Here is a 16,529-nt window from a genome sequence, read left to right on the forward strand (position 1 = left end):
GTTAGGCTGCAAGTCTTTCCAGTCACTTATTTCTCCAATGACACATTTCAGATGGATTCTAATGCTGCAAGGCAAAGGTGAATGGATTACTAGAACAAGATGACGATTTTACCATTAAGCTATTTTATAGTTGACCTCTCTAAAAATTAAACAGCACTGTTTTCTAGGGCATCTGTTACTGGATACTGATGAAGACAGGGGATAGCTTTGATGTAAATAATAATTTGAGAGCTGTTTGCACTGCTGTTAATGCACCAAGAGAGAACTGTGCAAATCAGAATGCAAAAATTTCCAAAAGTCAAGAGTGTTTTCAACAAGGAGCATTAACATACTGTAAAAAAGTTTTGGGGCTTTCTTGCAAACAGTGTATTTCTTGAGATACACTTGACCTTCTTAAAGAGGAACTAGTTTTGGGGCCATTTACTCAATCCATCACGCTTCAACATTTTTCTTTCAAAACATGTTTTTAAAGTAGCAAAAGTAAAACATTCTTCCTTGGACTCTAGGATAAAAGTACTGTCTAAGGTATTTAAGTGCTGTCTACAAACAATATCAGCCCCAGGGTACAGCAAAGTCTTGGAGCCTAAGTGCTTGACCATGAAAGAAATGGAAATGTTTCCATCTGAGGTCTTGCCTTTGGTCATATAAAAAGAGGAAAAAGCCAAACCAAACCATGATCTCCCTTTGAAGTAGTAATTTTTAAAGGCAACACACCAGCATGGTTGCATCAGGAGACTTCGGAGAATAATCACTTTGTTGTTTACATCTCTGAAAAGTGTAAGTATAGAAAGGATTTATTGTACCTGTTTCTGGTTTCACATTTGTGGTGCTGTACTGCTGTATCGTGGAATGAGTGTAAGGGGCTAATAACTTCTGTCTCGCAACAGCTGGGTAGCGATTAGCAGAGGAGGTTCTGGTGCAGCTGCGTCACCGCTGAGGCTGCTGCGTGCTGTTCAAATAACACTCGGGAGTTTTGGAGAACTAACTGGAATGGCAAACTTGGGAAATCACTGAATGCGTTTGCTGTAAGTGGTTTCCTCTCAGCACAGGCCAGAGAGGTTGGCAGGAGCATGCTGCCTTCCAGTAACTCATCACTAGCAAAGTGATCCTTTTGAGTGAGCTACAAACTGGTGCAAGTTAAAATACCACTGATGTGCTTTGCCCCCTCTCTTCCTCTTGTGCACTTGGAAGAAAATGTAGCCTAGTTCAAGCTCTAGGCCCCTATGTTTGTTGTAATTAGGAAATCCACAGGCAGTTTGAAGGAAATGGAGAGCAATTGAATATAGTGAGCAACTTGGGATCTATCTCTGTTAGCGAAAAGTAATCCAACCGGTATCAGAAGCAGCTTCTTCCAAGTCAAAATGACATCTCATGCAAATCAATTTGTCACCAGCCCCAGTTCTCTGCTGAAGAAGGCAGAGCCTTTGTGAGACCTGAAATTGATTTTGGTGCTTATTGCTGGATTGTAAACAAGCTCATCCTAAAGTCTTTTTGGAACTAATTGCACAAATCAATATCTTTCACATAGTGAGCTCTTTGTATGCCATCCAGGCTGAAGGCAAAACGTGTGTTTGCACACAATCCCTCCCATGTCTTCTGCTGCAAGAATTCTGGTTTCTCAAGTCTCCCTGAGAAAAGATGGGGGAAGCAGGAATGGTTTTCTTGTAGATCAGGATACTACAGTGACTTACAACATAGAAGGTTTTTGCTGGAGCATGGGCTGGGATTCTGTTTCTGGGTAAAGCAGTTCTGTGTTGGGTGCTGTGCTTCTGTCACCAGTTTGGCAGAGGCCATGGTGCTGATACAACATAAGCCAGAAGAAAGAGGCCTGTGTTTCTCTAGGTACCACAACCATCCTGCCTGAACAACGAGGTTGCTGCTGACAGCAGCGCGCTCGTCTCTTGGCACAGCTGTTTGTCGTGGGGCTTTGTAAAATTACTGAAGTTGGCTGACAGTTGGAATTTTTTGTATGTGGTGTTTACATAGTTATGCTGGTGAACCTCTGTAGTCTAGACATGGCCTGAGTTGTGCTGTGATTTCAGGGAAGTAGCTGTTCTTCTCTGTGAAGACTTAGTAATAGAAATACTATTAAATACTGTGGTAGGTATTATTTCTACATAAAGTGCTTTGAGGTTTCTAAAAGCCCCTCCAATTCTACTTTGCAGTAAAATTTAGTCGTGCTCTGGAGGCTTCTAGACTGCATTGGTTTATATGCTGAGGCTGGCTGAAATCAGACAAACTTTTTAATTCTGGGGTAAGTTATGGCCCGGGTATGGTGGAGGTGGGAAAAGATTGTTGTCTTGTGCTCCAGAGAACTTCCAGGGCCTATCATTCTCATTTCTCCAGCCTCTGAGCATTAAGGAATTCCAGGTCACTTTTCAAAGCCGTAGCACTTGCATGTGTAAACAATACATTTTTGTGGCTTGCTGTCCTGTCTGTATAGTGCCTGACTTGTGTACAAATGTTTTAGTGAGTGCTTATTTTGACCATTTACTTATTTATTGTCAGGCATTAGAAAATTAAATTCAAGAAGTTGACCAAAATACATCCTGTCACATATAAGGGCATTTGACAAGACAGTTTTACTCCTGTTATAATCACATGGACTGCCATTTACTTGCCTTCCAATTCCTGTTTTGATCCAGCAATATCTTTGAGCAATTTCAGAACATCAAATTACAGCAGTAAAACCAACAAAACCTTCCAGCTCTGTAGACTGAAGACTGTTAACGTGTTATAAACAATCCTTGGCCTACAGAGGTTTTGAAATACTTCATGTCTTATTAATTCCCCAGCAAATGGGTGTTTGAAACACAGCATTTTTTTTGAAATTCTGCATTAAAATGATGACAGCACTGTTCCCCAAACCACTTCACAAACATTTCTCATCCTGAAAGGGATCCTTGAATACATTCATTATTAAAGAGCGTCTGAGTAACTATTTTTCCTACTTGCAGCATGAAACAGTTCAAATGGAATTTTTCTTTTTGTTAAGGTGTTCTGTTTGACTAAAGCACAACAGTCCTGTGATGCAGATCTGTTGTCAAATCAAGTTTTTCTTCACTTTGACAGAATTTCGTGGGAAAGCTTGTTTTGGAGCCAAGAGAAGCACTCATATGGCTTTTTGTTTTCTCTTTAAAACATTCAGAGGGAGAAAGGGAAGGTCCTTCTAAACTTTGCTCTGCTGTTCAAGGGTTATGTAAATATATCCCTGCCCCACTTCCCCAGGTGGACTGGGAGGTACAAGGTGGTTGTCCTTATGCCTTCGCTTTTTATTTTCCAATATATGTCTTGGGGTTTTAATTTGGGTTTTTTTTCCCCTTCCCATTCTGTAACAATAGATATGCAAGAGATGCTCTGCTTTGGGATTTGTGGGAAATCTAGAGGAATTATCCTCAGAGGAAGGGAAAGCATTAAACTGGGATTATATCCATAGTCACCTCATTTACTGTTGAAGTTTAGCAGCAATCAGTGGCCACTGAGGAAGCCAACATGGCACCTTTAATCAGAGGACTATTTAATTACCAAGCCATGTGATCTCTTGACTTGCTTTGTGTTCTGTTTTTACTAAATGTCTTTTAAATGAGGAGGAATTAAATGTTTTATTTAAGTTGTGTGAGTTAAAACATCTTGTTTCTGAAACTCTATAGAAGTGTTGATGTCCTGTGAGTGACAGAACATCATGTGGATTGAATCCTGTCTTTAAAAGCAAGTAAAACTCAATAGTCTTTACAAAGTACATCACGTGTCTCTCCGCTGTCTGGGCTTAACCGGGGTCCTGTTCTGCTCTTGCAGGCATTATGCTGCTCGAAGTATTCCTGGTTCTGGGGGCAGTCATCATCTACTTCTTATTTTCCAAGAAGAAAGAAGAGCCACTACCCTTCAAAGAGGGATGGTGGGGCAGGGGACAAAAGCCTGACACTGAAGAAGATGCAACTGTTTGGCCTTTTAAAGTGGAAACTACAGAAGAAGAGCTGAGTGTAAGCAAATCTCTATAATAGGGAGAAAGAAGAAAGAAATGGCAAAATAAATGTAGAACTTCTTTGGAAGTAATTTTAAAATGGAACCAATAGTTACATTTATGAGACTGGGCAGTGACATCCAGGACTTTGAGGGAAGGGGTTTTTGAGTGCTTCAGAAGATAGGTATGGATAGGCAGATTTCACAGCTTCCTATACAATTTCTGTTCTCAGATGGCTGTTGCAAGGCTGCTAATAAATAAATCTACTCTGAAAAGCTTAATAAACGTAGAAATCATATTGCAGATAACTCTCTATTCCTGTCTGTGCACTTTCCTCAGTTTGCTTCTGTAGACCAGATTAAGAACAATATCTTTTTTTTTCCCCCCTCTTCTTTCAAAAGCAATTACAAATATCTCATTTTCTTGTCTGCTTTATGTTCGCAGCTGTGTTGGATGCTGATTCTTCTGGAATTAATGATCTAGTTTGGTCAACAGTAATACCACAGTAATAATTACAGTAAACACATGTGTTACAGAATTTGTTAGACAGCAAGACTTCGATTGTGTGTAAGTCAGGGATTGCACAATTTGATAGATCTGTGTGGTCCAAACAGTACTTATGGGATTGCTCATATTATTCGTTTATAACGGATTCCTATTTTCTCAGCAAGGCCTGGAGGTTTTAATGCTCTGTTTGCCCTCCTTTAGTAATATCAATGGACATTGATCTCCAGTATGTTTTCCCCTTACACTGCAGCCAATAATAAAAGCTAGGTAATTTCTAGCTTACAGATGGTTTTGAAACATGCAATTCCGTATTATGACAGCTATTGCAACATAATCCATTGATAGAAAACCCTTTCTATATATATTCTTACATGAACTAGAAGTTAGTTATGCTAACGTATGGTACTAAACCATTCTTTAAAAGGTGTCAAGCATGGACAAAAAAGCTTGTATGTTAAGATATGTTAGAACCTCATTTAAAAATCCATGCTTTCTGTACACACGTCAAATGCCACAACAGTGAGCTTACATACTAATATCTTGTCTAGACTGAGCCTGCCTGATCAGTGTGAGGCATGAGCCAGTGTGTGCACCTAACTCATCTTAGTCAGTGAAAGCTATCTCCATCACTGTGCTAGAAGATGCTCTTTGGGTTTAAACCCCACAGAAGTTTGAAGATCTGCCTTCCATCCTTACTATTCTGTGGTTCTGTTCACATCTTGGCTGTCCTCTGCTGAGTGATTTGTATTGACTCTGCAGTACCATCAGCATCCCCTGTAGCCTTGAATTGCAGTGAGGTCACTTCTGTAGCTATTCTAGATTGCGAAACTTTCATTCAAGTCTAGTTTCACCAGCTTTGTGGCCATGTGAAATCCCTCAGTGTGTTTCCCAGTGAAGACATCCAGTTGCTTGGATTGGGAAGGAGAGCAAAAGGTTTGGGTCAGATTGATATGTTGATTGTGAGGCTGGGCTCACAGGTAACATGGGAAAGGCAAGAAGACTTAAGCTATGAAGCCACAGCACTGGCAGAAGAGTGTAGTGTCTTCCATGGCTGTGGGCCTGGGAAAAACAAGACAGTGTTAAGACCAGCTGTAAGTGGAAGAGGAAGGAGGCCATCTGGAGGAGAAAAATAATTGGAACAGCTGACAGAGCATCAGCAAAATGCACATCTGACTTTTAAAGATATTGTTTTCATTGCTGTTGTTTCACGTGGAATAACTAGAAACCATGCACGGTAGAGCACAAGATAGCAGACCTAAATGTTTGTTACGTCTCTTCTTTCTTTTTCCCTATAGGACTTATTTAGGAGGCTTGACCAGGCTCGATTCACTGAGCCACTGGAGAACAGTTGCTTCCATTATGGGGTGAACTCGGTGTATCTCAGGAAGGTTGTCTCCTACTGGAAAAACCAGTTCAATTGGAAGAAACAAGTTGAAGTCCTCAACAAGTACCCACAATTCAAAACTAAGATTCAAGGTGTGTGGCTTTTCCCCTTAAAAAATAAACAAATGCTAATATGTGATTGTGTCTGCAAGGGATCTCAGCGGTAGGAATGCTGTGGCTGTGTCTTGTGGGCCTTCCCTCCCTGGCTGCCATGGCATGGATCATTCTTGCTGCTTCAGCGCTAGTGCCAAACTCCTTCATTATAACCGAAGCCTTGAGAACAAGGAATGACAAATGGAATTCCCTTATGCATGGATGGGTTGTCAGCTGGTGTTAACAGGAGCTGAACACAGGCATTTGGAAATGAAAGTGGATCCTAAGATGTCCACATGTTCCCTGACTTGCGTGCAATCACGCAAAAATACCCGCAGACACCTCTTCTTGCTCCATCTAGTTGCCCAGCTGCTGCTGTCAGGGTGATGCCATCAGTCTGGCAGCCTTCCTCAGCTGGGCCTGCTGGCTGCTCGGGCTGTCCCTGCTTGGCAGCACAGACGAGCTCTGCTGCACCACTTCAAGTATTTGTGTGCCTAGAAAAGCAGAATGTCTTTCCCTGGGGATTGATGTGCTGCGAGTGAAGAGTTTGTCTTTTTCCTCAAAGCATAGGTACCTTTTGAAAGAGGCCATTCAGCAAAGGTCTGCTAGTGCTGGAGCTCGGTCAAACCAGGCATTGCCAATGCTTGAATTAGGATTGTGCTTGGGTTATTTGAGGGTACAGTTGGAGATTTAGAGTGCAGCAATTGTCTCATGTGATGGCAAAATTCAAGCATGAGATTATGCCTTTATGTTTTTACTTGCACCCATAATTGTTATGTCACTTCAAATGGGGCAGTTCACCATAATATTTTAAATGGATTTGGGACAACAAATGGTTGATACTTATTGGTTAGAACATAAAGATTTCATTTAAGTGTATATAGTATGGCTAGTGCTGAAAAAGATAAAAGCAAAATGTCTTTCCTTAAAAAAAGGTGTTGCTTGAGACAAGAAAGGGAAAAGAAGCTGAGGACAATGCACTATGCATAGCACAGGAAGAGAAATGTCAGTGTTAGGAATAGTTATGAAGATGAGACATGAAAAGACAAGATCAAACATGCTGTGTATTAGATTCTGAGCTTCTGTCATCACTTGGAAGTTTTTCAGAGAATACAAAAATCTACAGAGTTGTCAAGGATGGGGAAATCTCAGTTGGTGAAAGAGGATGGGGTTGCTGGTCAGCTGGAATTGATATGAGTACAATGTGCTCAAATACATGAAGAAGTGAAGCATTTGGGCTCTAGTAAGAGCAAATTATTGTTTCCTGGAAAGCAAAATCCTGAATGATTTGAGGAACAGCACTTCACCCAGAGCAACTAGTGCAGTGCTGTGTGAAGCCCACTGCTTACATATTGGAAGGATCCCAAAGGAAACAGGACTGCAATTTTTACCTTTTTTTAAAATAGTGAGGAGACTGGTATTAGAACATCTTTTCCTCTTTTGGTTTAGTCACTTAAAGAGACACTGAAAGCTTTGGAGAAAAGGTAGAAAGAGCTACAAAACCAAACACTTTAACTAGCCTTTTTTTTTTCCAAATCTTTGATTCATCATGAGTGGTTTTTCAGCGGTTAAGATTACAGGAGGTCTCTACAGACAAGGAACACTTACTTTTGCTTACACAGCTTTTGCTGTGACATTAGAATCAATGTCTGAAGACAGAAGGCAGACACATTCAAATGGAAAGTAAGGCCCACACAAACCAAGGAAAGGGATTAATATCCTCCAAAAGAGCTGCTAGTTATGATAGATTTTCTGTCTCTTGAGGCCTTCCCATCGCAACTGTGTGCCTTTCAAGAAGAAAAACTTGTGGCTGGCTGAAGCCTGTCTGGTGCCATATAGGAACATCTGGGTAAAATTTAAGGGCTCATGGACTAAATGATGTAATCGTCTCTTCTGCCTTTAAGCTGTGTGAGTCACTGTGTTACCATTAGGGAACTTCCATGTCTCAATTTACCAATTTATTTTAAACCAAACATGCTGACCTCCATTATAAAGTACTTTAAGGTGCTTGGATAAGTGAATGAGGGGAAGTGCTGTGTGTTTTCATAGTGCTGTGTGTTTTCACGCTCACCAAAAAAGGACTTGAGAAATGATTTCTTTGGAATCTGTTCTGCGATTAGTTTCAGTGCCATGGTAAGTTTGGGCATGTTAATTGTTTGTTTTATTTTTACAGGCATCGATATCCACTTTGTTCACGTGAAGCCTCCTCGTTTGCCTGAAGGCCAGGCTGCAAAGCCATTATTAATGGTTCATGGTTGGCCTGGTTCCTTTTACGAGTTTTACAAAATTATCCCTCTCCTGACGGATCCTGCAAGCCACGGCCTCGGTGATGAACATGTTTTTGAAGTCATTTGCCCATCTATCCCTGGCTATGGTTTCTCAGAAGCACCTCACAAAGAAGGTATGATGTATGGAAAGAAACTGAACTAACACAGTCTTAGTCTCTCAGAGAGACAGCTCCTGTTGGCAGGACAGTAACAGAAAGGTCGTGTTTTCCTAGTGTAGAAACAAAGTTCCTGTGTGTAGTGAGAAGAGGTAGGTAAGAGTGTGACTTGAAGTTACACCATTAATTAGTTTCAGGAATGGTTGTAAGTAATTTTCAAAGGGTTATAAAAAGTCACAAAGTGACTACTCATGAAAGTGTGCCTCAATGAATTGTGTGGGGGTGAGCAGGAAGAAAAAAACTTCATTTGTTACTGTTCCTTCTGGGTGTTTGGAATCCATATTCAACATTTACTGTTCAGGTGAGGGAGCCCTGGCACAGGCTGCCCAGGGTGGGTGTGGAGTCTCCTTCCTTGGAGGTCTTCAAGACCTGCCTGGACATGTTCCTGTGCGACCTGATCTAGGTGGACCTGCTTCTGCAAGGGGGTTGGACGAGATGATCTCTAAAGGTTCCTTCCAACCCCTACCATTCTATGATTCTATGGGTAGCTGAGAAGCAACAGTTGAAACAAATCCATTCATGTATCTACATGGTAGATTGCAGCCACATACCTGCTGCCTCAGCTTGTGCTCCAAGTTACACAAACACAAACTGCAAGAAATTGGAACAATTAGTATTTTAAGTGCTACCAAGTGTACTGTGTGCAGGTGAATGATGCAGGGAAGGTTGGTTTTGCTTTTCTCTCCTTCCCTGGTTTGATTTATGTCATCAGCATTTAGTGGAGTAGGGCACTTCTAGTTAGAAACTTGAAGCTTTCAACTGTCATTAAGATAAGACTGTGCTCAGAGTAGACAAAATGGAAGCACTTTCCCTGGGTGATGCTCAGTGCCTCTGTCAGGGCTCAGCTAGAGCGTGACTACAGTTTGAGGTGAGTCCAGCAGTCCCTCGGTTGTGCTAGTGCATGGGCAGTGGTGAGGTTAGGAGAAGGCTGGTCTGTAAGAAAGGCTGGGCTTTCTCCTTGCGTTTCTGCTGGCTCTCTAGACCTTGCCTGGAGGATGTGACAAGGGCTTCCATACAGTTGGTCAGTCAAGGAAAAGTGGACTTGTAGATTTTTAGGAACTTGTTTGTCATTGCCTGTGTGCAGAGAATAAATGCTGCATGGTCAGAAGTGTAGTTGGAATTAATGCAACACTCTTTCTTTAATGCAGGCTTTAACTCTGTAAGTGCTGCTTCTATTTTTTATGAATTGATGCTCAGACTGGGATTCAACGAGTTCTATGCACAAGGTGGTGACTGGGGCTGGCTCATCTGCACCAACCTGGCCCAGATAGCTCCTGAGTGAGTACCCCTCGTGGCATGCAAAGCTCATTTATTCTTTGAATAGTTATTTCTTACCCGCTTGAGGGTTCCTGTCCAAGTCCTTGTACGAGCACCGTGCAGTTTCTTTCTTCAGCGTTAAGCAGTGATCCAAAACTACATACCTTAGTTTATAACCATTCCTTCAAACAGTTGTGCAGAAGCACTGAGGTCTGGAGTGAGAGAAGTATTTGTAACAAAGGAGGATTTATGTCTTGGTGCCCAGGAGTGTGTGTTAATTACTGACAGTTGCCCCCTTGACTTGTCACTTTTGTGTGGGAGGCCACACCACAAAGTGGAGCTAAGGTCATGGCGTAACTAGCAGGTTGGAATTTGACTATGTCTATTTCTGTTCATGACATTTGAAATGTAACAACTTCAAATTGTGTGTTACTGTGTGTTACTCTGGGGGGCGCTTTTTCTGTCTTTCTGTTTCCAGCCGTATGAAAGGTCTCCATTTAAATCTCGCCTTTGTTACGAACATGGGGTTCACTCACCTGCTCTCGGTTCTGCTGGGCCGCTACCTCCCAGGGCTCTTTGGCTTCCGGGATGAAGATGTCAGGAGGATGTTTCCCTTCCTGGAAAAAGGGCTCTACAGGATCCTGTTGGAGTCTGGCTACTCTCACATACAGGCTACGAAGCCTGATACTGCCGGTAAAACAAAGACAACTTTTTCCGTTTGGCTTAGTTGTGCTTTCATCAAAACAAAATGTACTGCTTCAAACAGGCAGAAAATTAGATTTTGTCAGGGAAACTGAAGTGAGAAAGTTGGAGATTTCAAACAGTGAGCTCCTTTCCTGTATCCAAGTCGATAAAAGTTACCTGTGGGTACGCAGCATTGCGCTCACTTTAGCTTGCCGAAGCAATAAATCTGCACGTGGGAACTGAGCATGCTTCAAGTGCCACTGACCTAATTTTCATGTTTCATAAATAAACCACTTCAATACTTTCCCACTTCTACCCTCACAAGGGACTGTAGTTGTAGTTTCAAATACAGTTTTCAAATTGAAGCGCAGCTACGCTGAGAGCAAAAGGTAGTTTCTTCACAGGGACTGGGTCACATTCAAGTGGTGTAAACTACAAGAAGCTTTCAGCTGTCTCAGCACACCATGTAGCTTATTTATAGGGATAAGTAATACCTGAAAAGTAAAATCAAATTTCATTTTCACTCATTGTTCTGAATCACTTGCAGGCTTTCAAAGGGAAAAAAAAAGTAGGGTACCTATGAACGTTCTTTCTAGATGAGTCAGTCAGATTTCTTAACTACTTGAAGTATCTGAGTATTATTAAGTATTTCTATTTTAAAAACATCCTTTTTGCAACTGGATTGGACAACTGAGTCAAGAATACTGAATATATTTTACTGCAACAGCAATTCACTCCCAGATTTTCTTAAAAACATAGCTAAGGAAACCATTTCTTAAAGGTTTTCCATAAAGCTTACCTACAGAAGCAGGTATTCTTAAAATATGTGGGCCAAAAAATGATTTTGTGGACTTTAAATAACTTTGCTTCCTTTGAGTTTTGGTTTCTAAAAATCACTCTCATTCCTTTGGTGCTTTAAGAAAAGCTGAAGAAGCTGGTAGCTGACAGATGCTCAGCCATGCTCCTTCTGCTCTGGTTTTCTGGCTCATTCTTGTCCCCACTAGTAACGTGTGGACTGTGCAGACTGGACACCAGTAGCCAGTTCATGTTTTGGGAGCTGGAGCAGAAGCATTCATGCAATTCTGAGGACAAAAAAGAGAAGAGCACAGCAGGTGGCAGGTTCCCAGAGGGAACCCATTAAACACTCAGAAGAAGGCAGCATAAGTCTGCTGGAAGAAGAACAGCTGTGGAGCCTACCCTAGTCTTACTCAGACTTCTGGTGGTACAGGGCTACCTTGCAAGCTGTCCTAGCAGGGCAGTTGCCTCTGGCTCTTAAGATATAGATATGTAGACATTGTATATATACACATACACTCGCACACATATATATATATATATACGTACACAATGCTTGCTACTACTATACTCTTGATTGTTCCAGAGATGGCTTTTGATCAGACTAGCTTGCACAGAGTTTACATTTATTCTTTTGCATTTATTCCCTGAATGGAGTTTGGATTAATTTTCAACTGAAATAGGCAGTGCCTGTATTCCAGGTACCATTAGGATCAATGTCTATACCAATATACTCTGTCCACAGTGAGCACACAAGAACAGAGCATTGCTTGTGTAATTCTGCAGATCTGGAAGGTGTGCCTGATAGCACTCTTTCAAACACTTTGTCTTTCAATTACCAGGATTAGTTGTTTGATAACTGGAACTCAACTGTCACGTTTAAATAGTAATTACTGATGAAATGGTGCTAGCTGTAACGTTAGGCGTCTTTCAGGGAGGTTGGGTTGCATGAGTGGATCTTCAACTATATTGCTGTTCCTCAGAAAAAGCTCTATGTAAGGTTTTGCTGAGCAGTTAGGAGAGCTTATGGTCCCTGTGTTTCACAGCACTAGGATGCATTAGCAAAGTTCCAGGTGCAGGTGTGGGTTTGTTTCTGTCCAAGAAAAACAAACTATAAAAAGTGCATTTAGCTTTGCTCTATTTGAGGGCAGTTGGCTATTGCTAATGCAGAAGACAGACTTTTTAGAAAGCCTTGACCTTTCTTAATGACTTTCTAGTAATCCTTGAAATGTTTTTGCTGTTAGACGATTGGTGCAAATTCTCCCGGTCATGTGTAGGCATGTGGGGTTGGGCCCTGTGATGCTATTTAATACGTGACAACTTCCAGATTAATGGAAGCCAACCCTACTTGGCACATAGAACTTCATCTTATTAGCTTACAAGAAAAAAAAAAGCCATCAGCAATCCAATACCGGTCCATCGGTTCCAAAAACATACAGTGTGAGCTAACATGGAGCCTGTTGGTTTACAGATGCTATTAGTTTATGATTCAACAATAAATGGCTCCAACTTGTTCTACTATTGAATTTGTTTATGTGAGCACTCAGCTGCTGGAACAGCTTTATGCTGTTACCACCCTCGTGTTATAATGGGCCGCTCCTGTAACATCCTGAGTTCAGTAGCTGGATATCGCCATCTAGGTGAAGTTTTATTTCTCCTTTCCAGGCTGTGGGCTGAATGATTCTCCTGTGGGACTGGCTGCATACATTTTGGAGAAGTTTTCTACATGGACTGATCTGGAATTCCGCAGTTTAGAGGATGGAGGACTGGAGAGGTAAGTGCTGCTTCTTACACTCTTTTGGATGAGATGACTAAGCCTGGCATTTCAGCGAAGGAACTGATGGCCTGGCACCTTGTAGCAAGCCTGTAGTGGCCACAAACGGTGTAGGGCTGTGCCATAGCATGCCAAGAAGCAAACAGACCATGAAGGCTGATGTACTCCCTTCCCTCTTTGATCTCCCAGAAAGAGATGCACCCTTCAACTTCTGGGTATTAAAACCTGACCTAGGCAGAAGAATCTCATTAGGACAGAACAACAAAAGTTTAGCCTATATTAAGGTGCCAGGAAGCAGAATTCATGATCCACTCTAATACTAATACTTAACTCCCTATTAATTTGCTTTAGCTTGATCAGTATGGCAGCAGAAATCTGACACAAAGTCCCCTTTGAAAATTGCTTAGGTACTTGGTCAGGGATATGGAGCCAAAGGGGCAACTTACAAAGAAGTCTGGTGACAATGGATGTGAGTTAAATGTTTGTATTGCACACAGCTAATAATTGGGTAGGGAACACACGCTGATTACAGCACACATTGGTGCAAGAGCTCCATGGAAGGCTCGTGGTAGCGTTTCAAATGATGAATAATAAATGGCACAAGCTGTCCCACGTGTTTTTCTGCTCCTACCCTCCCGGTCTAGGGACAGTAGAGACACCTATACTGGAGAATAAGGTGCTTGTTGGAGTCTGCCCTCTGTGAAGAAGTGAAAATATCACTTCCTAGTTTGTATGTGAAAGTTTTTCATGTGCTTAATTGGCTGCTGATGCAGAGGGAGCGGCACATTTCACCACTCAACTCTTCTCTTAATCAAACTGACTATTTTTATCCCTGTCACTTTTTGTCTTACAACCCAACCCAAGTAAAGTTCCTGCTAAAGCAATGCAAGATGATATTAAGTTCTAACTAAGCAATCTCTGGGCTTACCTATGCAGGAAGTTTAACCTGGATGATCTGCTCACCAATATCATGATCTACTGGGTGTCAGGCTGTATAGTCTCCTCAATGCGTTTCTACAAAGAAAACCTTCAAAAGGGGATAGGCACACAGAAACATGAAAGGTAAGTGGGAGTTTTTTCTTCAAGTACTTTGCCCTGAAATGAATTTCTGTTGTTTATCTTTGAGCTGCTCAAAAATTCTGAAGGCTGCAGAAAAACAAGGCTGTAGCAGAGCGTTCCTCTGCTAACTGACAGGTCTGTTAGTTGATGTACCATGTTTTGCTTGGAAAACGTGGTCATGAGGTAAGAATCCTGAACGAGCAGCAAGGAGATCTGACAGGAGGCACTGCTTGAGGACCTCCCATTCATGGTGCATGCAATGAGGGAAGAGCAGGTGCAAGAACTTCCAGATTTTACTTCAGTTACTAAATTAGCCTGTGACTGAGTCATGCAGTCAGTTTAGTTTACGGTTTATTTGGATTATAGTTCTAGTACTTTTCTGGACACAGTTTGCCTATTTCCACAGAAGAGCACAAGGCCTAAGTCCTGCCTTTGAAAACAACTGCAGTATACTGACAAACTGCATAACTTGAAAGTCAGTAAGGCTGATGTTCCTGCAGTGCAGACGTTTAAGGCCTCAGCTCGGTTGTATATACTTGTGTCAGCTTGAGTACTGGGGAAAGCTTGAACCTGCCCTGAGATATTTGCAGCTATAGCTCAGTGTTGTGGTATTTATGTAGCTGTGAAATGATGCTCCCAGCAAGCTGACTCAGTTCCTGAAGCTGTTGTGGCTACACTGTGGGCAGTATCCTGCTCCGGTTCTGCCTACGTGAGATGAGCTATATGAGCTTCTACATGGCCAGAGGAAGGAGTCTCCAAGTCCTGTGTAAAATCAGGCACTCTGTTCCCAGGCATTCAGGGGTTACATGCCCAGCAATTTTTGTATTTAAAGTCTGTCACTTCTGATGCTGCAGCTTATGTGTACAGGATATTTAAACCTAGGAAATATTGCTCTGTTTATAACATCTTTCTAAGACGCTTTCCTCTCACATCCACTGTCTTCCCTACACTTAATAAAGTGCAAAGTGTTCTGTAGAGTGTGTTCCTGTCAGTTAGAAGCAAGGGTCAAGGCTTGTGTTCAGAAATGTTGCCTATGAACTAGTCTAGATTTACTATTATTCCTCCCCTTTCTAGCAGTTCGAGATAATTCTTCCCCTGACAACCTGCCAGGCTCAACATGTTCTAATTGTATTTTTCACTGCAAAAGTCCCTCCAGCTCTTGTCAACTTGTGTGCTTTCTGCTCAACATGTGATACACAAGCCCCAAATGCAGCAGGAGGATGCTTAACACCTACCACCTCCTCAGGCTCTCTTCTCTGTCGCTCTGCTTCTAACTCTCCTGCCCTGGATCCCTTGCAAAATAGCCCTCATATATGCAGAGAAAGATGTTTTTCCAGGAATGGGAGTGTTGTCTAGCTTTCATCGTTAGGATCTGGAAGTCACATTTCACTTGCCTAACACTAGTGTGCCCAACTGTTTAAGAACAACTTCTCCTTGGGAGTTTGCATTTCTTGCAGAGTAAAGTGTTTGAAAGATTAAAATGATTCTCTCTCCTCTCTCAGGCTCACAGTACAAGTACCTACTGGTGTTGCCTCCTTCCCTAATGAAATCATGCACACACCCCGGGCTTGGGCCCAGAAGAAATATACCAACATAGTCTCCTTCCATTTCATGCCTCGAGGTGGCCACTTCGCAGCTTTGGAGGAACCCAAACTTCTTGCTGAAGACATTCTGCAGTTTGTTGGGAAAGTAGAGAAAGGGCAACTTTGGAGAAAGAAAGGAGAATAATTCTCCTAACGTGCAGCAGGGTAATTACTTACAGCTTAGCACATGTACAGGCCTCCCTACTGTAATCCTCCTCTGTAGTAGTCCATGTAATCAGATCTCATTCTTGACCAGATGCGAGAGAGGACGGTGAGAAAGAGGCAATGTCTTTCAGTGAGATATGGTCATGATTTTGGGTTGGTTTTTCTGCTCCACTAGACTACAAAAGTAGCATGAAGATTACTTGGTTACCTTGTCCCCCAAGCACAGTCTTCTGAAATCTGTTCTGCAGTATTCCTGATTCTCGCTTTGAAACCGAAGAAAATACCTTTCAACTAATACCAATGAAACCAATGAAAAGCTTTTTGTCACAGCAGCAGTAAGACCTGAGTTGGTGCGACGTTCCTCACATAAAGAATGGGGAGCAGCCCAGCAAGACCTGACTTGCAGGAGTGCATGGGTTAATCAGCATCCATCATCTACAGCACCTTCAAACCAGCCACCTGGATACTGCTGGCTGCCTTTCTCCTTCAGCCTGGGCTGCTAAACTGCTTCCTGGCTGTGAGGAACCTCAGCTCTCCCACATCAGGCTGCTGGGACAGCCAGACATGAGGAGCCACTGACACACCCAGGGGCCTGTAGCTCGGAGCAGGAGCAGGGCTTGGGTAGGAGGAATTATGGCCCAAATTCCCCTCACACTGAATTTGGTCTCCTAACAAAAATCATAACCCTGGCTAGGCTGAGGACTCTGTGGCTTTGTACTGCTTCTGCAGGGTACTGTAAATACCTCTCACTAAGGAATAAAAACGTGGTTAATTCAACATGAAAAGAAATGTGCATTACGTTTTTGAATAACAACTGAGGCTTTG

The 16,529-nt window shown here is 42.2% G+C and overlaps 1 protein-coding gene across 4 annotated transcripts in view; it reads left to right on the forward strand.

Moving 5' to 3' along the window:
- Positions 1-16,493, forward strand: part of EPHX1 (epoxide hydrolase 1) — a 31,910-nt gene extending 15,417 nt beyond the window's left edge. For 2 of the 4 annotated variants that reach the window (XM_061991512.1, XM_061991511.1), the window contains exons 2-10: positions 2,166-2,254; positions 3,796-3,980; positions 5,764-5,944; positions 8,118-8,345; positions 9,536-9,665; positions 10,123-10,337; positions 12,789-12,897; positions 13,834-13,959; positions 15,459-16,493. In XM_061991512.1, coding sequence (XP_061847496.1) covers positions 3,801-3,980; positions 5,764-5,944; positions 8,118-8,345; positions 9,536-9,665; positions 10,123-10,337; positions 12,789-12,897; positions 13,834-13,959; positions 15,459-15,684 — 1,395 coding nt within the window. In that variant the 5' untranslated portion in view covers positions 2,166-2,254; positions 3,796-3,800 and the 3' untranslated portion in view covers positions 15,685-16,493. The remainder of the gene's footprint in view (positions 1-2,165; positions 2,255-3,795; positions 3,981-5,763; positions 5,945-8,117; positions 8,346-9,535; positions 9,666-10,122; positions 10,338-12,788; positions 12,898-13,833; positions 13,960-15,458) is intronic. The other 2 variants (XM_061991510.1, XM_061991509.1) reach the window with 1 other exon arrangement.
- The last annotated feature ends 36 nt before the right edge of the window (positions 16,494-16,529 follow it).

Source organism: Colius striatus, chromosome 2, assembly GCF_028858725.1.
Source record: "Colius striatus isolate bColStr4 chromosome 2, bColStr4.1.hap1, whole genome shotgun sequence".
NCBI lineage: Eukaryota > Metazoa > Chordata > Aves > Coliiformes > Coliidae > Colius > Colius striatus.